The sequence below is a fragment of the Poecilia reticulata genome, chromosome 21 (assembly GCF_904066995.2).
Source record: "Poecilia reticulata chromosome 21, P_reticulata-male-v2, whole genome shotgun sequence".
NCBI classification, from domain to species: Eukaryota; Metazoa; Chordata; class Actinopteri; order Cyprinodontiformes; family Poeciliidae; genus Poecilia; species Poecilia reticulata.
Window position 1 is genome coordinate 15,716,261 of NC_088850.1, and position 23,319 is coordinate 15,739,579.

The window sequence follows — 23,319 nt, forward strand, 5'->3', positions numbered from 1 at the left end:
CCTAATTATGCTCTGCTTAACGTTGCCCAATAACATAAAACCCCAGTAAAACACATCAAAGCTCGTGGGTTGAAAAGCGAAAGAAACCGAATGCTGAGCATTTCACGTGGATCGATCTTTTAAGTTCAAGCTTCCCTGAGCCCCGAGTAATTCATTTTAAAAGCATTATTACTGCATGCAGTTTGCAGCGGTCGTGCATTTCTCTGCAACCACATGTAGCTCATAACGTGAGCCATAAGTGTTATGGCAGAATCGCCCAGACCACTGAAGCCCTCCCAAATTGTAATTATTCATTTTCTTGGCATCCCTGCGTAAGAGTTCGGCAGCAATATTTAGATTGCACGCAGCAGTAAATGCTTTTGAACTCAGCCACCTCTTTCTGTGCTTAGAGAAGTTTGAATGGTTGTAGGGATGTTTTTTTTTTTTTGCTCCACCCTCCTCTGTCAACACAGTTGGATTCAATCTGCTTCCCTTCTGCCGATCACTTCCTTTGTAAATTGAATGCCGTCCACCGGTATTATTAAATAGGCGAATACACACAGATCTGAATGCAATGTTATCACTGTGGTCGACTGAGACTGAAAGTTTTAGCGTCTGGACACTTGAGTCTGCTAAACAGAAACAGATGAGTTTCAAGAGCTGAGGACTGTAGCCTTATATGAGCATTTATGTCTGTGCCAAGTGGTGACTTTGTCTGCTTGCATGTCAGTGTGCCCCGCCGGGTTTTAGGGAGCCCTTGACTGAGCACCAGTGAATGATCGGCTGGCACGTGTGGTGAGGAGGCCCGGTCTGATCCAAAACCGCAACATCACCACCATCACCAGTCGGGATAATATCCCCTTTTCACTCTGTCTGGACCATTTTCTCTGCTTGTGTGTAATCCGCTGCAAGTCTGACTGTCTCCTCTGCCTCACACTTTTTAAGATCACCGTCTCTCTTAATTACAAAGAAGGGTTTTGTGGAAACAGAATCGCCCTAATACTCCCTCGCTGCACTGGCTCCAGCTGCAGCGAAGGCAGGTTTAGGGCGGTTATCTGAGACCTTGTCTGATGCTGACCTCCAAGTACACACCAAATTGGAGCCTCAGTGGGGAGTTCATGCCAACAAAAGTGTAAAACGTGCATTTTGTGAAATCCGCTCCAAATTTTGATCACTCTCTTCCATTTGCGCAAAGAAAATAATTTATTATCCTCCTTTTCTCCATTTCCTTCATCAGATGACAGAAAATATAAGTTTTTCTTGAGAAACGATCACGCCGACATGAAACATTGCTTACTTATTATTTTTTAAAAGTTATTTGTCCCGCATTTTTCATTTTGTAAAAAGGTAGAAAATCTGAAAGTCATCTGTCAGAGGGAGCGAATGACTTTAACTAATCCTGTTTTCAAGGATATTTACATCCATGTAACTGGGACTTAAAGTATTTACCAGGCTAACACCTCTTTGCTGCTAAATGTCATTGAGCTTTTGAGAACCTCCCCAGAGCATTTTGCCTATTCATCTTTTCCATTTGTTCCTCTTTAACACTTCTGCAGGACGTGACCTTTTTTTTTTTTTAGGGGATTATCCTGCCGGGGTCACAGTGCAGAGTTGAGTCTGGGTACAGATTAGCATAGAGTTTTGTTGAGTAAATGTCAAAAGGATCCGAGTGATCCTGAACTCTCCAGAGGTTCATTTTTTATTAAAGTGTAAGAAATTATTGAGAAAGTGATGTAGAATACAGTTTAGGTTTAAACTGCAAATAAGTGCTTTGGAGACTTTTGTCAATTCAAACCCTAGGTGGACAGGCTCGACTGCCCCATTGAGACCCTCTTGTAACCCCTGGCCAACCAGGTCAGCCCTAGTTTGTCATCTCCCAGTGCCACGACCCCTGGGTCAAACACCGAAGTGTGCCTGTCTTTGGGTCGATAGCAACGTGACCTTTTCCTCATTCTGCCATTGTGCCACATGTTGTTAATTCCTCATCAGAGAACCATTTCAGCAGCAGAGCCGGGGTCAGATTGCTGACCAGTCTGCTCTCGCCGGCCAGTTGCTCAGAGTCGAGCAAACGCCTGATGTGCCGGCAGCTCAAGCTACGAGGCTCAGTTTTTCACCGTTTGTGTCTTTCTTAAAATGCAGTACTGTGGTGTCAGCTGATTAGCGCCACTGTTTTGCTTACTTAATTTAATAATAAACGCTAAAGATGAATTAGTTCAGTTAATATAAGCTGTGATGCGTCAGAAAAATCAATCTGTTCTCAACAAAAATGAGACACTTTTTGAGTCTTTCCTAAAGAACAGGAACTTCTTTGTGTCAATTGGAACTTTTCATCACCTGTGGAGTACCACAATGTTTAATCCTGGGGTCCCTTCAGCTTTTTTTTTTAAGCATCTTAGTCACAGTGGCCTGTGTGGGGTGTGGACTGCTTGACCACTTAGATTCTATCTAACATAGAAGGTTAAACATGTCATTGGCATGCAAAGTTTGTATTAATGACAGATGTAACAAGAACAAATATTGTCATTTAAGATTGTCCACACTGATATCGCATGATATTATGCTATCATCATTAGATGATGATGATGATAGCATAATGCGCAGCCCTTACTTAGAAGTTCATATATATATAAAACGACATTATGCGTCCATATCTGTTTAAAAAGCAGACATTGGTGCAAACATGAAATCCCTTATGTAGAGAAGCAAAAAGAAACGCAGCTAGTTTTTCCAAAACAGACTCCCAACAATTCAACGTTCGTATTTCTTGATCTTCTTTCTTGAATGGTTTGGGGTTAATTAATCTCCTTATTTTTTTATTTATTTTTTTAGATAAAGAAAGCCTGATCACAGAGAGTGGCAAACTCCACACTTTGGACATCCTTTTAAACCGACTGAAGGCCCAGGGCCACAGAGTCCTCATCTACTCCCAGATGACCCGCATGATAGACCTGCTGGAGGTATGCACACAAAGACACACCTGCGGACACCCCTCATATCCACAGCTTATCTGTTTACATATACCGTACATGTAAGCAGATGAGTTTACTGATCTGTTGAATCACAGGCCTTCTGTTACTTAGCTGTTGAGCCCCAGCGCCCCTGATATGCCAGCCTGCCCCTCGTTAGCGAGCCTAGTAGATGGATAATTATCAGGTCGGGGCTAATTAGAAGGGTCTCATCTGCAGCGGAACCAGGCAGATGGGAGGGATAACTACAAGCAGTGAAGAAAGAGGGAAGAGTTAGAAGATGGAAAGACCCTTGGGTTGGAGGGGGAAGAAATGCTATTTAATGGGAAAGAGATGAAGTGAAAAAACGATAGTTTTTTTTCTCCCCTTTAGGGTAAAACCAGAAAAATGATCAACATGGCAACGAGCGCCTGACCTTTTTTTTTTTGTTCTTATCTGAATTGAATAAATGAATAAACAGATATATGAAAAATATCTTTAGATCAAATACCGCACCTCTAGGTTAGCGCTAACCTGATCCGAGGTCGGGAGCTGTCAGGTTTAAAGTTATATCCATGTTCAAAAATGAATTTCACACAGCCTTGACGGCAATACTACAGCAACAAACAAGCTCGATGTGGTTCTCTATTGTTGCCACCATGTTTGTTGCAAACATCACTGTGGAGCCAAAAATCTCCGGCATGATGTCACTGGGAATTCCTTCCCCTGTCGAACACGGCGCAGCGCTTGTTTCCACAGCCAAATTTCTTGATGGCAGATGGACTCGACCCAGGTGGTTAAGGGCCGTCTTCCTGCGTGTCTGGAAAACAGCAGGAATACCTCGCCTTTAAGACCGTAAGACCGGAGGACTGATAAAAGCACTTAAGATAGCCGAGATAAAGCAGGCTAGCCATTCTCTTTTAACATCCCTCTCGCCGGCTTTCCCAGCGCAGGTTGTGCGCCTCGTGAATCACTGAAGACTGTTGACAGGTGACCTCACAATGTAATGGAAGGGAGCTTTAGGGTAGGTGTGACGGCATCTAGTTCACTAAGAGGGAAAAGATATCCGGAATGAAATCATACGTTCACCCAATCCGGCTGCGGCGTTCCTGCATTGTGTTTCTTTTTTACTGGTAAAAGGGAAAAAAGAAATCCTGCAGATGGTTTTGATTTCCACAAAATAAGAGCTCCTTTTTCCAGCAAAGGAGAGGCTGATGCTAATCTCTGTTAGATTTTTATGAGTTTGTGGCTTGTTGGCTGCTGGTTTATTGGGTGGCGTCATTTTACCGGGTGATGGACAACCAAGATCAGCGCAGCCTGAAGAAAATGAACCCGACAGCGAGAATTACCTGCCAAAACGATACCTTCAATTTTTCTTTTTCTGTTTTTGAGTTGGCTGCTTAGAAAACAAGTTGCCAGTTAAAAACCTGTAACATTATTTGCAACAGAGGTAGAAGAACGTGACTAAAATCCCCTCCTGATGCCAACATCAGGAGGGGATTTTATTAATAATTTCAGGAATTAAATTTCCCTTTCATCTCTTCTCGCCTTCTGTTTATCAGTTGAAATCAGATATTTCAATTTTCAGACTATAATTTTCTTGTTTTAGATCATTTAGTGTTGATAAAAGTTCTTCTCTTTGCTAGAACATTTTTAAACTGGCTGCAAACATCCAAAATAAAAAAAAGGCAGAAAACAGGAACTGTGATGATTATTTTAATCGCCACAGTTTTCTGTATCCACTACTAAGATTCTTTTATTATTATTATTATTATTATTATTATTATTATTATTATTATTATTATTATTATTATTATTATTATTATTATTATTATTATTATTATTTAAATTCAATCCCTAACGAGCTTTTGATGGTTCAATGAATAAAATAAAGCGTAGAAATTGAGCATGACCTAAACGTATTCCTTAAATCATGTCATCTGCGTTAAACTACCCACATATTATCTCATCTATGCTTTGTGGGGAAAAAAGAAAACCCTAAAGCTGACTATTAAAGAAACTTAGCAGCTGTTAGAGGTCAAGATCTCAGTCTCTCTGCTCTCTCTATGAAACAACGGCCAAGATGCTGTCCCTGAAACTTCCATCCCGATCGTTCCCTTGTTATTCTTGGGTGACTTTGTTCTGGGAAGAAATAAGAACCTTATCCCGGAAGATTGGGAGCATTTTCGGAGACCAGAACGTGCTAATGGTTCCTAATGTAGTGTTCATTCAGAGCAGATGGGGTTGTTGGGAACAGAGCCAGACAGACCAAGGAGGGCAGGCCCTGGTGGGACCGAGGGCCCGGGTGTCATAACGGAGATCTGGAGGGGGTGGTTGGTGGGTGTATGTGTGTGTGGGGGTGTGCGCGCGTGTGTGTGCGCGTGTGTGTTGGGGGTAAGAGGGTCGCAGAAAACATGGTGTCAAATCGTTGCTATCGTCGCTAATAATTGCGTGAGGTGAACCCTGATTGGTTTTAGTGATTGTGACTGCTTCATTGCTTTGGGGGGGGGCACTCGCGCGTTGTAACCAGGAGGTCGCAAGTTCACGGCAGTACTTAAAGAGGGATCAGCGTGTCACCTCATCAGCGCTCCTGCTCCTCAGACCCTCACACACACACACACGCACCCACGCCAACACACACAGGGCAGCTTAGCAGACTTCTGGGAGGATATAGTGTCGGTGTATCAGTGTCTACATTTCTTTGTGTCTCTCTGGGTTTTAGCAAATGAACGCAAAAAAAAGGGAGAATTAGGATATTTTTTGGACAATTAATGCTGCCATCACCGACAGATTATTGTGATAAAGAGGAATATTTCTCAACTCTTAAAATGACATCGATAGCACTGCTGGGTCTATCTGTTCCTTAGAGGAAGACTTAAGTAGAATTACATATTTGAGATCCTGTTGAGGTCAGTCGCTGTGATGATTTTTTTTTTATTATTATTGTTTCTGCAAGCAGAGGTTTAAAAAAATCCCTCGGATTTCAACAAGTCCACAGGAAAAATGTCAGTAGGTTTCAAAATTCGATCCTTGAAGGTCCACCGAATTCCCAACTTTGTGCTTTTTCAGAAGCGTAATGCAGGATTTGACCCGTTTTATTCATTCTGTTTGAAAAGTGGAAGCAAGCGCAGTAGTTTGTCTAATCAGCAGCTACTCTGTCATTTCTCCTGGATCGTTCGTGACGACTTTGTTTTAACAAACTGTTGCCTTCAAATCACTCTTCTGTCTGCGAGGGCCTCCAGGCCGCGGAGGTCACTCATGTTTGGTTGCTCTAAATATTGAAAACTGGACGTCATCCTTCCATTTGAACATTTTCGGTCGTTTGATTTCCTTCCAGGAGTACATGGTTTATCGAAAACACACCTACATTCGCCTCGACGGGTCCTCCAAGATTTCCGAACGCAGAGACATGGTGGCCGACTTCCAGAGCCGGTGAGTCGTGTGGTTTTTGTCTGTGGCTGAGACCGAATGTTTCTCCTTGCTAATAACGCCGTGTAATTTTTCCTTTTTGTATATTATAGCAATCAGTAAACAGTTTTATCAAGTGTCCAGATATTATAAGCACGCGTGTCCGCCTGTGTTTTGGCGTCCACGTGTTCTGGATCGCATTAGTGCAGTGGCTCACAGGCCCCTGTGTTACTCCATTGTTTGCATTCAGGATGGTGGTTTTCAAACTGGGAGGTGCAGAGAGTTACTGGAAAAAAGTGGGAGCGCGGGGGTGACCAGAGGGAAATGAAGAAGATGATTTATGTGGAGAAAATAAACAAAACATTCTGCTTTGCTGATTCTTTTTTTTTTTTTTTCACTAAAATTTGCTCCAATTCCTTTCTAATCATTTTATTTCTTCTACTATTTTACTAAACTTATGGATGTAAACTCTTAATGCAGCTTTATTGTTCAAATGCACTCTTGTGAACCATTTTATTTTACTTTATTTTTTTTACAGTCAGAAATATTTTTAAGAAATGAAAGGTGTGGAAAACTATTTCAATTTCATTGGCAAATAAATTATCACCAGATTATAACAGATGCAGTTCTTATCTAAAAGTGAAAAACCTTTAAATGTTTCACCTTTTTATGACATTTGCTTGATTTTTTATTTATTTTTTTGGTGGGGTGGGAGATTTGACATAACGCCCCAAATGCAGCTTTGCAAGCAAAAATAAGATGTCATTTTTAAACAACTGGCTGTTCACTTGGTTAAATGTCTGTCACAGAAAGCTGACCAACAACGGGTTCAACATTTCCTGCTCAACTCCTAAGATATTTGATTAGCTTTTTTCTTTGTTTGTTTTGAAACTAAGAAAGGGAATGCGTGGGAAATTAGATGCAATATCAAAATATTACCTTATTTTAAGCACTATAAGGCGCACCTAAAAACCTTCAATTTCCTCAAAAACCGACAGTGCGCCTTATAATCCGGTGCGCCTTATATATGGACCAATATTGAGCCACAACAGGTCTAGCAAATGCGGTAAGCAGCCGCTGACTTCATTTTCGCCCGTAGAAGAAGAAGTGCGCGGTGCATGCTGGGATAGTTGTCAGAACCTGGTTTGTTAATAAAGTTTGACTGACCTATCTACCTACCGACCATCTAGAATCAGGTCATTTAGCACCACGTTCTCCACCAACATGCTGTGCGCGAACCGAGAAGGGTGACCATCGTCCGGCCACGCCCCGGCCCACTCACGGAAGGCTCTCCACGCCGACTGGAGTCGGACTGTTTTGTTGACATTCCGTTTAGTGCAGCTCCATCTAGTGGATGCATAACGTAACTCCAGCCTCAACTGTAGCGTCTATTCTATGCGCCTTATAGTCCGCTGCGCCTTATAGTGCGGAAAATACAATATTTTTTATATATATTTTTTAAAACCTCGCCTTTTTGCTTTCTGCCCTCCACAGTACGGACATCTTTGTGTTCCTGCTCAGTACGAGGGCCGGAGGACTTGGCATCAACCTGACCGCTGCGGACACGGTGAGCTCCGCATTTCAACGATCACTGGCGCTTCGGCAATTTGAATTGGAACAATCGCGCAAAAGGCTAACTTCCTCGTTCTTGTCTTTAGGTGATCTTCTACGACAGCGACTGGAACCCCACGGTGGACCAGCAGGCCATGGACCGGGCTCACCGGCTGGGTCAGACCAAGCAGGTGACCGTCTACCGCCTCATCTGTCAGGGCACCATCGAAGAGAGGATCCTGCAGCGCGCCAAGGAGAAAAGCGAGGTCCTTAAAGTTCCCACAAAACGCTAAAATAAGATCTGACCGCGCACGTGTCTGCGGAGACGAGCTAATCTCAGGTGGGATTTATGTCTTCAGATCCAAAGGGTGGTGATCTCCGGAGGCAACTTTAAACCGGACACGCTGAAGCCCAAAGAGGTGGTCAGTCTGCTCCTGGACGACGACGAGCTGGAGAAGAAACGTGAGCCCCCGCCTCTCGGTGCAAAAGTAACGCTGGGAGAGATGTTGGGAAGGAGGGGAGATAAAACGCGACGTGTCTCTTCCTGCAGTGCGCCAAAGACAGGAGGAAAAGAGGCAGCAGGAGGAGAGCAGCAAGGTGAAGGAGAGGAAGAGGAAGAGGGAGAAGTACGCAGAGAAGGTATCGGCACAATGATAAAACAACACAGCGTAGCAGGAGATGTTCAAGGTCCGAATTTGTGTGGAAAGATAATAATAAATAGAAAAATACTGATTTCTCCAGGCTCCTTACGCCGCAGTCACCCGATCACCTGCTTCAGGGTTTTGCGGTCCTTCAAAATGCTTGAATTTTACTGTGGGAAAAGTGTGTGAACCCTGCCGCTTCCCCGTATCCGTCCTTCCTCCTTGTGTGTTTTTCCTGCAGTTTCCACATTTAAAACCCGACCACTCTAGAAATATCCGTCGTCAACTCGTGATAAACTTTGATATCTGTCTAGAAGAGGCCTCAAAAAGGAGTCCGGAAAAGTCGGAAAAATCTAAATGAATCCTGACAAATCCACCGCATCCATCTTCGGCTCTCCTCTTTCTAGCAGAAGAAGAACGAGGAGTCGGAGAACAAGAGGAGGAAGGAGATGAACCTGGTGATCTCCCACGCGCCCTCGGCCGATAACTCCAACCTGTCCGCAGACGGGGACGACTCATTCATCAGCGTGGAGATGGACTCGGCCATGCCCAGTCCGTTCAGCGAGGTGAGGCGGTTTGGGACTCTGAGGTTTTGGGGGGTTTGTTGAAATCTCGGTTAACGACGAGGCGATGAATAGATTAAATACGTGCGTCATCCAGAGTTTAGAGTCGTGGCTGCCTTTTACTAGCTTTATCTCCTGCTGTGCAACATGATACATGATACTAGATTTTATTTGCATTTTGAAACCTCTTTCTTTTTTTTCTTGTTTTTTTTTTTATATTTCTGTTTATTTGTTACTATTTCTCCCTCATTTTTTAATCGACTCTCGCTCTCTTTATCAAACACTCCTGTCGCGCCCTTTGCTTCCTTTCCTTCCTTCTCTTCGTCGCCCTTTTGCACTACCGACCCGGTTCCTGATCCGCCCCCGCTGCCCTCCCCTGCTGTGGTTCTGACCCCCAGCCTGTGTGTGTGTCTGTGTGTGCGTCTGTGCGTGGCCAGATCTCTCTGAGCAGCGAGCTGCAGCCCGGCTCTCTGCCGCCGGACGCCGACGCCGACGAAAGCAGCAGCGACATGCTGGTCATCGTGGACGATCCCGTCTCGTCGGCGCCGCAGTCTCGCGCCACCAACTCCCCCGCCTCCGTGACCGGATCGGTTTCTGACAACATGAACGGTGAGGAGTCAGAAATACTGTGTGCTTGCCGTACTAATTTAGGGTTTTGCTGTTCCTACATTTTTTTCACTGAGGACCTATAGAAAACGTTATTGAATGCAAGTAGAAAGCTTAATATTTAACAAGCATGAGATTAAGTCACAATCTGGTGGACTCTGTTTATGAAATAAGTGATTTCTGAAGGCTGCCGGTTGCCCTGGATACAAACAGTTACTGGAGGAAAAGAGGGTGACTATTAAAGTCACAACTTACTTTTCTGATTTTTTTTTCGTTTTTAAGAAAACAAACTTTGAATAATTTTCAGTTTTAGTCACATCCTGCACCAGAATTTAGAAAGGACTTAAAGGGCCAGAAGCCAGAACCTCTTGGGGTTCTTTACATATCTTTTTATTTATGAATGCAGGTATCGCATTAGGTGTGGTTCTTTATATAAAACTTATAACTCCACACCAAGTGAATTATATTAATATTTTGTAATTTTTTTAATATACTGAAGTATTTGGAAAATGATGAAGTTACAGTTCATTTTTGGGGGGAACAACATGGAGCTTCTGCTCAGAGGAAGCATTAAACCCACCATGCTTCAGTTCATACCAGGTTATGTTTAGGACTACCTGTTAATGTACTATAATTTACATTAGCAGAAGCTTTTTTCTGTAGTAGATGGGGCACCAAAACTGGCTCTAGCCCCGGGACCCAGATCCTTGTAGATCCAGCCCTGGTCACAACTTTGCAGTATTTTGTGTTGGTCTAAAAAAAAAAAACCTTTCCCATTTTGACGCTCCACTTATGCCCTTTATTACTTTTTTTTTTTTGCTTTTTATGATTTTATTTTCATAGAGATTTGATAGAGATTTACTGTCTTTCATTTACTCTGAAAATGAGAAATAAATGACACACTTTGGACTCGCTGCCTTCATCGGGGCGTCGTTGAAACCCACGCTGGATTTCTTTGAGCCGTGCTAAGAGCCTCCTGTCTGTAAGATAATTGATTCCCGCTGATCGTCAGGCCTCGTGTTATTGGAGGGAAATTGATGCCTCCAAGAGCCGATGACGGCTTAATGAAGGGTCCGAGAGAACCGTCACGAACGGAGGATCCGCCGGCCAACGCGGACATATAAGGGAAACGACAGAGACGAGTGACTTTCGAGCAGGACTGCAGCGAAAGAAAGGGAAACGTTCACGCATGCCTTGCTGCTGGTGATATTACAGGCTGTATGGCACATCAAATGGAGCGGATCATTCACATAAATTAGACCACCAGTGGGATGTGGGCAGTGGGAGAAGAAGAGAGGAGAAGCTAACCCCGGAGTAGACGCGCTGCCACCGAGCCAAGCACTGGATCCGATTTTGCAAGCAGTATGGAAAATGGAGAGTAATATTTTTGCTTGAGTCTGTATTTATGGCAATTATGAGATGATTAATGTTTTAAGGTTCTTTAATGCCGTAAAATTACCGCAGTATGTTTAGCGATGTGAGTCGAGGCCAAGTCAAGCAGCAGCTCTCATGCGTTATGTGTGGGATTTCTTTGTGATTTGATTGTAAAATGGTAAAGGCAGGCCTTTTTACAGAAACTACACGTCTGTGAAGTTGATAAATTTATTATCCTGACGAGGTTTCATAAGCTGTCTTCAAAATTTGTAAAAAAAAAAAAAAAAGAAAGAAAGAAATTATGGAGGGAAGGTTGAATTTCCAGACTTTACTCTTTAATTTTATTACCTAAAAGATAAAAATCTAGTTTTCTGAAAAGAAAAATATGATTGATACTTAAACAGCGTCATTTGTCTTTATATTTAGCCCATTGCAAATGGAATATTAACTATTAAAATTTGAGTTTCTGTCAGAGAACTTACAGATGAAGGCACGTGTGTTCAAAAATAAATAAGGAATATTTTCCTGCTTTTTTTTTTGGCCTCTAGTTTGAAACTAAACCTGTGGTTGAAAATTATGAAATTAAAAGTATTGCTACTTTTTATATTGGTTAAAGCCATATTAGGAGATGATTTCATACAGATTTAGTAGAAAACACTTTCTCCAGTGACAAAGTTTAAAAGTTCACTTCCACGTTTAGTCATTTCATACTTCAGTGTCAGAATATCTGGAAATCCGAGGATGGAAAAGTATTTTTGAAATGGAGAACTTTTGCTGGAACCCAGTATTAGAAAATAAACAAAGCTCTCTCTCTCTCTCTCTCTCTCTCTTTCTCTCTCTCTCTCTCTCTCTCTCTCTCTCTCTCTCTCTCTCTCTCTCTCTATCCCTCTCTCTCTGCGTCTTTAGGTGTTTCAGCCTCCGACTCGATCAGCCCGGGCAGAGGCCGGTCCGGTCGGAGTCGCGGACGGCCCAAAGGATCCGGAGGAGCCGCCAAGTCCGGAGGGAAGGGCCGGGGCCGGAAGTCAACAGCTGGGAGTGCGGCGGCCATGGCGGGGGCGAAGGCTGGGGCGGCAGCCGCCTCAGCAGCGGCTTACGCTGCTTACGGATACAGTGTTTCCAAAGGTCGGTCTCTACGGCAACACGTTTCGCTATTAAACGCGGGTCTTAATTTGAAAATTGTGCCACTGACCGAACAGATGCAAAAACGATTTTAAATCATAAAAATGCCACATTTTTCCCAGTTTTATCTGAAGATCGGCTATAAAAACCAACAATCATTTTTCTTCCATTTCACAACCAGAAAAGACGTTAAAGTTTGTGTTACAATGATTAGAGCAATTTTGTCCCTACAGCTATGAAATAACGTTTGTGTGGATCTGCGAAACAAGATAGATTTGATCAAATATGTACTTGATGAAATGTTTCATTTTGAAAGCTAAGAAAGTTCAACTTATTTTTCCTTCCAAATCAGACTTTTAAACAAAATGAATCATTTAACTTTTTTTACACAGAAAGAAAACAACTCCAGCTGAGCGAGCCCTTTCTGTATAAAATCAAAATTAGGAAAAATAGGTCGTCCACTTTATAATATAAAAGCACATAGTTTGAATGTAGTTTGAAAAAACATATTTTTGAAAGCTTTGTACCATCGGTGCCTTTCTGTTGTAGATACTCTTTGTTGTTATCGCATAAGAAGATACAGAAGAGCTGCTAAAATGCCTCTGTTTCCTTTATAATTGAAATTATTTCATCGGTTTTCTAAGGGCCCAGATTGGAGGGGCCGCAGGGCCACATGTGGCTCTGGAGCCGCAGGTTGCAGACCTCAGCTCTGTGGCAATCTTCGCTGTTGTTGCAAAATAATCCGATGTTGCTGAAACTGTTATGTTTGGCCGCCTGCGGTCTTTGTGCTACTTGTAAAAACAGTTTTTCTTTCGACGCCGCTCCTTTTGTGTTTACGCCCGTGCCACTGGACCACCGCGCTGCTCCAAGAGTCTCATTGTTTCCTTCTTGGGCCGAGGTTTTTTATTTTTTTATTTTTTATTTTTTTAAACAAGCAAACTCCCCATTTCACATTAATTGAGCTAACAAACAAACAAACATTGAAGATCCCGTGACCTTTTCGGTTTGCCTTGTAGAATACGTTCCCCCGGATAGTGAAAGAACGTCTTTGTGAATTAACAGTGGAAAATGTGCACTAAAAATGTTACTAGGCCGTAACTAGTTGTTTTTTTTTTGTTTTTTTTTTACAAGCAGAGTAACAATGTGCTTTCTGTCCCTCCGTTCAGCCGGCCTCTCCACCGCCGCCGGCCCCCTGCAGCCCTCCTTGGCGCGACCGGCCACGGGCCCCGCCTTCAACCCCAGCCGAAGCTCCTCCCCCCTCGCCAAAGGAGCGCCCTCCGGCCACAGCTCCCACGCGCAGCTGGCCCACGGCCACCACCACAGCAGCCACGGCGCAGCCAGGAAGGGCAAGGGCCCCGGCGGCCCCGGGGCTCGATGATGAAGGCACAGACTGGTTCCTGACCTGCTGCTCACTGTGAATCCCACTGACGCTTTATGCCTACGCTCATAAAGAGAGTGCAGTATTTACTACCCATTTCATGGAAGACAACGCTCTGCCCTATTTTGGCTCAGAAACTGAACACACACACACACACACATCAATCTGATGGTTGGTCTTTTTTTTCCCTTGTTCTAGTTTTGTTTGGATGTATCTTAGTTAGCCGAGTCGGCGTCACAACGAGAGCGCTTCCAAGTGCTTGTGGAGACCGATCAGAAGCCGTAAAAGGGGGTTCTTCAATTTTTTACATTTTTTTCTCTCTTTGACAAGTTAGTGATGAACTTCTGTCACTGAGCCACGTCTTCCATTCTTTGGGTGTTAACTAGTATCATAGATGTGCACTAGGTTATTTAATTGTTTCGTAGATATGTACGCTCAGTTCGAAGCTATGGAGGAATCCGAATTTCTAACGTCGACCCCGCCCTCTACCCCTCCACCCCCCACGCCGTCCCTCCCCAAGTAGATCTACAGCTTTTCTACTAAAGCCCTTATTTTTCTAACAGAGGATTTAAGTAGACGAACCAACATGGCGACGGAAAACCCTTTTCAACTACGCTTTTCCAGTATTCCCAAATCCACGTGAAAATGATATTTTTGTCCAAAAAGAAGAATAGTGTAAAGAAATTTAAAAGATATATATTTCAAATGGAAGTGTGCTGGTTGACTCAGCCGTGCTGCTAACAATTAAAATACTGATTCAGATTATTTGGTTGTTTGCTATTATAAGTTATTATTACTTTTATTTCTTTTTGTTTTTTGCATTTACAATGGGGAGTTTATATTAATTGTGATGGAAGTCACATGTACAACTGTAAAATGTGAATTCAGTCGCTGTTTTTACTTTTCATGACATTTCTGTGACGACCTGTTTGTGGATTTCTCGTACGTTTTTAGAATAAAAACGAAAAGGTTCACGTTGAGTGTCCCGAACCTGAGCACTACATTCGTTCTGGGGGTTTTTTTTGTTTCTCTGTTAATATTGTGATGAAAACTGAAAGTTCTATATTTGATGTACATAAAGATGAGAGCAGCGCTGTGGCTCTTTTCTCTCATCCGCCTGTTTTATTTTTATAGATTGGGTACATGTGAAGAGATGGATCAGCTGTTTTACTCCGTGGAGGTGTGAGGTGAAAAATAAAGGTGCTTTAATTTGAACCTTCTCTCTTGTGTGGCCGCTTCTGATTTTTCATCCCTCGAAGTTATGTCCAAAGGAAAAAAATATATATATACAGTTGATATCAGATGTTTAAGTATTATATACAAATAAATTTTCCTCACTGACCATAAATCAAACTTTTCCTGTTTCAGGCTAGTTAAGAGTTGCCAAAATGATTTCTGTTTGCCAAATGCCAGAATTATGTGTGAGGGAATTATTTATTACTTTCTTGAAGCTGGCAATTTAAACACATTTCTATATATTTTTTTGGTTTAGAATTGCCTTTTAAACTGTGACTTGGGTGAAACATGTCAGCTATCAATCCACAAGTCTATAGCAATAGTTTGCTGAAGTTTTGGCCCATTCCTCCTGACAGAACTGCTATGGGTAAGTCAGTTTTGAAAGCAGACCTACTTGGACGTATCTTTTTTTTTTATGCATATCTACTCCAGGAAATCTGTTATTTTTAGAGAACAAACCATTTTATTTCTATATCATCGCTTCAAAATAAAGACAAACTTTTGCAAAAAGATCCATCGTCTTATGTGTTGATATTTGCAGTTTCCAGCCTAATGCTTAGAGAAGTGGATCTGAATGAATGTTACTGGTAAATCTACAGCAATTATTCAATGGAAAAACTGCTTAAAGTGGCATATCTGTATTTATAAACTTTATTTTTAGCCAGTTATTGAGAGCCATTGTACATATAAGGGCCAAAATCCCACTTGTGGCTCCAGAGGCCCCTGATTTATTTTGAATCCATTTTTGGCCAAGCTTTCACTTATGCTTTGATAAATTGAGTTATTGCTCCAATATTTCCACGTGATTTTTTTTATTAACTGTAGACAACACTGCTATATCCAAGTGCATTTTTTATACATTAATGCTTCGTAGATGCAAGTCTGACTCTTCCAAAACAAAGTTGAATAAACCGTGGTGTGGATCCCCACACTCCAAATCTGCAAGGCTTAAAAGTATTAAATTAGGGGAAATTTGGGGAGTTTCTATGCGATTGCCTAATCCAATTCACTGGGGTTTAAATCATTTCATGTTAAGACTCAGTCAAGCTCTTCGGAACCCTCTATCAACAGATCAAGCTTGTAAACACAGGACTTCCAGGTCTGGGTTTACTCCCGGCCAGTTACACAAACCGGAGCACCTAAAGAGACTACTTGAATGGTGTCCAAAGAACAAGCTGCCCCGGTCAGTTTGGGAGTGTCCAACTCTGTTACATGTATTCCTGGGGTCACACACACACACACACACACAATACACAACCCAGTCAAATCCAGACCATGGATTTAAAAAGGATGTGTTCCAGGCTTTACCTTGCATCTCTAAAGCAAAATTGGTTAGAACACCACAGGTCAGTGGGGTTAAATAAACAGTTTGGTATAATAGATGCTGCTTATCCAACCCTGCACAATAAAGAGGCAATTTATTTTTCTCTTTTCCAGATTTTTATTGGTGTTTTGACACAAAACTGGATGGATGTTGCTTCACAAACACACCACAGTCATCTAGCGAGTTTTGTTTACAGTAAACATTTCCTGGTACCTTACTGAACTGTACGGCTTCAGAACAGAGGAAAAAACGAACCGTGTTCTAAGCCAAACCACATAATGTCGAGTAATTGCACGTCTTAGTGATTTATCGACAGACTTCCCTTTCGTTGCTCTGGTGGCATTCAAATTCAAATACTAGCATGATGTCTGAACCTACAGGAAATAACCGAACTGACGGGTTACAGCTTTCTCGAGAGTTTGGCATCCTAAGCTAGTGAAACAAAGGGTACGAGCTACTGAGCTGCTAACAGATAAGACACCACAGTCAGAGCGGCCGTCTCGATGGCAAACAGGTGGTGATCCTCCACGTGAGGGCAGCTGCTCCTCATGAACTCCGCCAGCTGGAGCAGGTACTCCAGGTTGTGGCCGGTCTTCCCTCTGCACACGGCGATCTGGGCGCCGATCTCCTCCGGACTGGCCGGCCCCAGGAAGAGGGGGTTGTCGGCGGTGGCGATGTACACCAGCGCCTGAACGGGAGACCGGTCCTCTCCGTGTGGGAAGAAATCCACCATCTTGGTGATGTAGCCGCCACGGACCGTCTCTCGGACGTTGAGGTACTTGAGGGACTCCTCCAGCTGGGAGCCCGACACCTCGAAAGCCACACCCCAAGTGGTCGCCTGAGGGGGAAACAGGGAAGAGAAAGTCAGCTTCGGTGTCGGTGGGGGAACTTCCGCAGCAGGTTCAGACGCGTAGGAAGACGTTCCACTTACATCATCGTCTTCGATCAGCGTCACCACTCTTCCGGGCTGAGGAGAGGAACACAAATGGGTTACAATCATTGTAAATAATTGATGTTAAAACTGAAATCATTCTTTAAAGACAGCAGCAGTTTTAATGGTAAATTTATTTTAAATTTCTGGGCATTATCCAATGACCGCAACCAAGCGCTCCACGAACCACAATGGGGGTCCCGAGCCAATCTTTAGAAACCACCACATACGTCAAGCATCTAAACCCGTCTGTCAAACTCACCGACTCATCATTCCCGCGATGGAAGTTGTCTCCATGCCAGAAACGCCTCTTGTAGTTTTCAATGTAACCGACCTCGCTCCTCTTGTACTTGAAGTCCGGCTTCCACACCAGTGACCCGTACCCGAAGATCCACAGGCTGCTCTTCCCTGCGATGATGTCTTGAGGTTTCATGTTGATCGGTAGTGTTGACGTTCAAATGGAATCGATGGGATTTTTTTTTTTAAAGAAATCAGCTGTGAGGTGACTAGCTGGTGGTTAGCGTTAGCTTCCTCCGGTCCAGGAGGAGAGGTACCGGTTGGCTCGCAGGGATACCGCGTCCGGTATTGGAGCCCAACTGCTTGGCAGTTGCGAAGATGGAGTTTCGGGGTTGGTTTTGCCTTGCACTGTGCATCGCCATTGCATTAGAGTTGCCGCATTATGCCTTAAAAATCCATGGCAGCCGCTTGGGCCTTGTGGCTCGATGCGAAGGGGGGAAAAAAAACGACAAAATTGTTTGGCCAGCCGCTGCGCCGGCCTGTGAAGGTGTTAGCTTAAGAGAAATGAATGTAAAGATCGAGGTTTTCGAGATGTAATCGTTCTAAATACGCCGCTGGTTGTAGTGTTCCCCCCCCCGCGGAGATGTTGGTCAAGCCTGACGCATTTCCTCGATAAGATGGCGAGGTGACGTTCGAGAATTTATAGAGTACTGGCAAATATAGGCGGAGCCTCACTAATGCTTTCGACCAATGATATACATGCAGTCTTTCTTTCCAGCCCTTTTTAGCCAAACAATTGTCGGTGCGCTGAAGTAAGGCGGGACTTAGAGCTACACTCGACATATGATTAGTCCAAATTCCAGTTATGACGTAGTTTCATTTTACACACTGATTTGACACTGAACTTTCACTCTAATGTACCCAATTTTTGATTGGACCATCTTGTTGTCAGTCTTTTTTACTTGCTCTGGCTGATGCAACTTAGCTCAGCATTTCAGATCTCTTGAAACAAGCCAGTAACATACTAAGACGTTGCATCATATATATCTATCTATATATTTATATATTTTCACTTTATTAATAATGTGAATGTACTATTTCAAGGCCTCATGTTTTTCTATAAATTATGTGAACTGACCTTTGAATGATTAAATTGAACTGAATTTAGTTACAGTCGTCTCAATTAAAACGTAAACAGCTTTCCTTTTCAGTAAAATTAAAGAAAGTATAAATGTTTATGATTAGGTTGACGGGAGTTTAATCAAAGCCTTATATGGATGTTTACATTAGGCTGAAACATATAGGAACTGTAATCCGGTTTCACAGCTCAAGTATCCAAGAGTTGGATTAAGATCAACCTTCCTTTCATACCACACCTCTTGAACTTGGAGAGAACTGTTGAGAGAAGTGTTTATACACATAAATATCTGGTGACATTTTGGGTATTTGCTCAGTCCAGCAGAGGGTCACCATGACATACTCAATGGAATATGTGTGGCAATCCACTGGGTCAGAATGCAGTAAACAGGAAATTTGTTTTAGTTTCTATACACACACATGAGCAGGTTCTGCTTATCCAAAAATGTTGGGTAATTATTATTTCGTGTTCATGTAGACTACCCATGTGGAATAAGAAATCTTTCTAAAATAAAAGTAGATAAAAGAAAAACTGACTTCTTTTCAACCGCTGGCCACCATGGAGAACATACTGGATGAGGAGATGACCAAACAGCTGTAGGGTTTGTTCAAAACATACCAAGATACCTCCCTCTACCGTCAGATCTTAAATACAGCGGACAGTACAAGCTCATCTCTGCCCAATAAATAGATTATCTATAAATAGGTGGCATTATCTGTTTAATAAGAGGCCACTCAAGTGTATTATCTCCTCATAGATCCAGTCCAGAAAAGGATTGAACGCGCTTGCAGCCCCTCACGCCTCGCTCTTTCATCTCCATGTGCACCATATCTCAGAGCAGGTGACTTCACTAACACCACAGTGGTAGTGTTTTCTCTGTGAATTATTCACAGAAATAATCCGCAAATAGATTATTTGCTTTCTTATCTTTTGTGAGATAAGAAAGGGCAATAGGCTGCGTAAAGAGCCAGGCAGTGCTCCTGCTTTGTGGAAAGTGAGTGTTGTTTTTCTAGTTTGCTGCTCACACCTCTTTATCGGTCGAGGACAGGTCAGGTCAGTCGTATCTGCACACAAACAAGCTTTCACTCGCCAGGCGACGTCAACAAAACAGACTGATCGATTTGATGCAGCTCAAACCAGGTTACACCCACTGGATAAAAGACACGTAACCTTCTTCAACTACCCAACGTTAAATAAGACTAGAACTTTACTGTACGTATATCTAATATATCAAGGTATGATAAATCAAAGTGTTGGCCCCTTCACATTTTGAGGGACAAAAAGGGATAAAGTAGCAAGTCTGAGAAGACCATTTCACCTGTAAAGCACGGTGGAGGCAGCGTCAACAACACTTAAGGACAAAAAAGATGTTATTTTGGAGTGACCTGATCCTTCGTCCATTATAATTTGCATGCAGAGCTAAAAAGATGTGAGAGCAAGGCAGTCTGCGAACTTGTCTGAGTAACAACCAGGAAGGATGGGCCAAAACTCTAGCAAGTTCATTTGAAAAGCTTGTGCAAGGAAATCCACATGTCTGATCCAAATTCTGAATTTCCCCCCTCAATAAAGACTGTTTTTTTTTTTATTATTCTATTATTTTCAAATCACCCAGTAAAATGTAAACTTCTTAATTTGAAGTAAAATAATAATAAAAAAAGTATTTTGGTAATTATTCTGGCATTTAGCTACCAAAAGTAATTATAGTCATCTTAATTAACCTAAAACGGGAGGAAAATAAATGACTGATTTGGTTCCAGAAGGGGGAAAATTATGATTCTTTATCTAGGGGGGGAGAAGGGGAAGCAAATATCTGGTTTCAAAAACAGATCTTCTACAGGGTTAATCTGACTTATAAAGGCATCTTGTCTTGTAACTGAAATGATTTTTAATGATTTCCAATTTTTAATTCAGAATGCTGTCTGAATAGACAGAACGTGAGAGGGGTTGGAGTTTTGTTTGGTCTTCTGCTGACCACTTCCTTCTTGTGCATGGGGTTCTTACTGACACCTAGTGTTAATTAAAGAGACAACTGCAGCTGAGGAGAGGCATGACTGCTAGTCAGCTGCAAACACAACAGCAAAAAAAAACAAGAGTAAAGCACATTTTTAAGTTAAACCAATCAAAAACAACAAAACAAAACAAAAAAACACACACAAAAAAAACTTCATTTTTAAAAGTGCAGCTGTAACTATCATTATTTGTTTTCAGGTGGCTAAAAAACAAATGTATTGTGTTGAACTGTTGAATTTCTAATATATTAAATAACTAGAAATGCTAAAATAGAAATTTAAAGATGGTGACAAGCAGCTGGAGCTCCTGAGTGGAAACAACAGTTCTTTAAAGAAAAGGAAAACAAAAGCAAGGTGCACGGAGGAACTTCCAGATTCCTCGACTGCATTCGAAATGGGAAAAGTTGCTGTAGCAATGACAGAAAAAATTACTCATTTCCTCAGTGTAAAAAAAACCAACAAAAAACACTGATTGGGGGTGTTTGCTTGCAACACTTTGTATTATTTTGAGGTTGCTTCCTGAGACTTTGAGTCATCAGCGCGAGCCAGAGCAGAACGAAGGGAGATCGATGCGTGAGAAAAACCGCTGGCCCTCGCCGGCATGTTCTGCATTTTTTAATCAAGGAGGAAACAGGAACTGATGTCACTGGGTCACAAACAGGATGCTGTGATTATAACACAATGAAAATACCGGCCTGTGTTATGGACACCCAGAGGCCAAAGAGCAGAGCCCTAGCAAGTGCGAACCAGGGTGTGTGTGTGTGTGCGTCTGCTGATTGGTGTGAGGACGGTGACCATGGGAAGAAACTCTTGAGAGCTATCAGGTTGGGTCAGGTAGCAGACCAAAGCACGAGGTGCTTTAACTCGATGATTAATCATTGCGGTGGCATCTATGTTTTTCCTGAGCGGAGCAGGAAGTTCCCGTTTCTAAACTTTTCTTCTTTTTCTTTTGCCGTAACTTTATAATCTGGGAGATGAGGATGCCCAGGTCAAACTGCTGACAGGATGTGTGCGAGGAGTGCAAAAACAAACAAACGAAAAAAAGTGTGTTGATTGCTCTTGATTAGTGGGTGTTGACTCTTACAGGATCTCTGTTAATTGGAGGCAGAAGGCATTTTCAAAAATCCGGACGAGCGATGAAGAATAAGACAAGACGGGGTCGTTTTGAGCAACAATCTGTTGGAGCTGTCTAGATTAATCAGTTCGTTCTGACAACTTTTCTAAAGCAGATTCCTTTTTATTTATGTGGATTCCTCCCAGATTCACTGGCTCCCATCTGGTTTGGCCGTCCCCTCTGGTGACGTGGGGGACCCGTGCCAGGGCCTCTCCCCCAGCTTTGTTTACTGGAGTGGGTGGTATAGTACTGGGCAATGAAATATTGCTCCTAACCCTGAGGGGGGAAGCAGGCAGTTTGGGAGCCTGCAAGAGCCTCAGTATTTTTTTGTATTTTTTTTTATGGGAGGAGGTCTGTGCGCAGTGAGGGTCATGCACACGAGGTGAGAGGCATGGCATATGCTGCTGTTTTTATGGCACCGCAGACTCACTCTGCGAGCACCCCCCACACGGCATCTGTTTGGCTGGCTACACGAGCATTACGAGAGGGGTGAGGGGCTTGAGGTTCCCCTTTGCCCTGCGCCTTGGCTTTGTTTCACCATTTCCAGCTCGAGGGGGTGGTTTCCCTGGAAACGGATTTGAATTTCAAGCCAATTTAGGGGCCAGAGAGAGAGAGAGAGAGATACAGAGAGACAGAGAGAGAAAGGGCGGGCGAGTGGAGTAGGAGCCAAAAGCGTTTCCAGGAATTACTCGAGGTAGTGATGCTACAAGCAAAGGGAGCTTTTTGTCTCTATGTGACCTAGTCGTTGTGTTTAGGGCTGGACCTCAACGCTGCATCTGACACCACTGATTCCAACCTCTTATAGACAGTAGGATATCTAATCGGGATCAATGGTACAGCATTTATGAATCCAACATACACTCGATATGTCTTGGTAAAGTGTGCAGAGACAAATATGATAACTGGACTTGAGTTAAGGATAGTTTTTTTCAGAAACATCGCTTCTGAAGAGAACCGATTCTACAAGAATCGTTGGGCGCTGCAGTCTAGTTGTCGCTGGAGTCCTGTTGTTTGAATAAAAACCGTTATGTACACGTTTTCTCATGTAGTGACATGTATCAATTTTGAATGGTACACTGATGACACCCTGCCTTATGTATATGTGAAGCCAGATGTTTTTGATTAGGTACATGGCCTATAAGTACGTCCAGGGGAAATAAAGCGCCAGATGCAACTGTTGGGGAACCTTGGTGTCAATGCAAATACTCTCTTCAGCTTAATGTGGAGGATCCCACCCTTTCTCTAAGGGTGAGTGCAGCTGTCTGACAGTAGAAGACCATTTTAGCGACTTGTATCCAGGGTATTGTTTTCTTGTTCCTGTGTTGACTTAGTTTGATTTCACCCTAACAGACCAGGCTGATTTACATCAAGACCTCAATGCATCCATCCATCTCCTGCTCCATTCTGCCTTAACTCATAACCAAGATGGCACCCAGAAACTTGACCTTCTGCTATAAGAAGACAAAATCTTAAATATTTGAGAGAGCTTCTTATTAGTAAGTTTTTTCATTTAAATTGCACATTGCAATAAGCTGCCTCCACTGTACATGCTTATTTAGTTTTATTGATGTCAAAGCCATCTTCCCCATTTAAATTATTTTTGCATAACATTCTTACCGTATTTTAATCTCGACTCTCGCTTTAATTTTAGCCCCCCCGAGTTTCACTTCCTTAAAAGGCGCTACAAAATGTGCGAGTGCAGGGAAACAGCTGACTTTCACAACTCGAAAGCTTTCAAACCAGATACAAATAAGCACACGACACAT

General features: G+C 42.7%; 2 protein-coding genes across 5 annotated transcripts in view; one reads left to right on the forward strand and one right to left on the reverse strand.

Annotated features, from left to right (window-relative positions):
* The window catches only part of ino80 (INO80 complex ATPase subunit), a 40,488-nt gene extending 25,704 nt beyond the window's left edge, over window positions 1–14,784 (forward strand). For 3 of the 4 annotated variants that reach the window (XM_008398410.3, XM_081602144.1, XM_081602143.1), the window contains exons 28-37: window positions 2,809–2,936; window positions 6,262–6,356; window positions 7,827–7,899; window positions 7,991–8,149; window positions 8,243–8,345; window positions 8,434–8,522; window positions 8,932–9,090; window positions 9,525–9,696; window positions 11,974–12,189; window positions 13,353–14,784. In XM_008398410.3, coding sequence (XP_008396632.1) covers window positions 2,809–2,936; window positions 6,262–6,356; window positions 7,827–7,899; window positions 7,991–8,149; window positions 8,243–8,345; window positions 8,434–8,522; window positions 8,932–9,090; window positions 9,525–9,696; window positions 11,974–12,189; window positions 13,353–13,564 — 1,406 coding nt within the window. In that variant the 3' untranslated portion in view covers window positions 13,565–14,784. The remainder of the gene's footprint in view (window positions 1–2,808; window positions 2,937–6,261; window positions 6,357–7,826; window positions 7,900–7,990; window positions 8,150–8,242; window positions 8,346–8,433; window positions 8,523–8,931; window positions 9,091–9,524; window positions 9,697–11,973; window positions 12,190–13,352) is intronic. The other variant, XM_081602145.1, reaches the window with a different exon arrangement.
* Window positions 14,785–16,217: 1,433 nt separating this feature from the next.
* On the reverse strand, window positions 16,218–17,975 carry chac1 (ChaC, cation transport regulator homolog 1 (E. coli)). Its single transcript, XM_008398406.3, has 3 exons — window positions 17,318–17,975; window positions 17,056–17,091; window positions 16,218–16,962 (listed from the first exon to the last, which is right to left on the reverse strand). The coding sequence occupies exons 1-3, from the start codon at window positions 17,486–17,488 to the stop codon at window positions 16,579–16,581; spliced, it is 591 nt and encodes a 196-aa protein (XP_008396628.1). The 5' UTR covers window positions 17,489–17,975; the 3' UTR covers window positions 16,218–16,578.
* Window positions 17,976–23,319: the final 5,344 nt, after the last annotated feature.

What these genes read in the sequence shown, in the direction of transcription:
- chac1 (XM_008398406.3), bottom strand. Translation starts at nt 17,488, where the DNA reads ATGAAACCTCAAGACATCATCGCAGGGAAGAGCAGCCTGTGGATCTTC. An exon ending in ATCGCGGGAATGATGAGTCG is followed by an intron (nt 17,092 to 17,317) that starts GTGAGTTTGACA and finishes TCCTCTCCTCAG; the next exon opens with CCCGGAAGAGTGGTGACGCT. An exon ending in CGCTGATCGAAGACGATGAT is followed by an intron (nt 16,963 to 17,055) that starts GTAAGTGGAACG and finishes TTTCCCCCTCAG; the next exon opens with GCGACCACTTGGGGTGTGGC.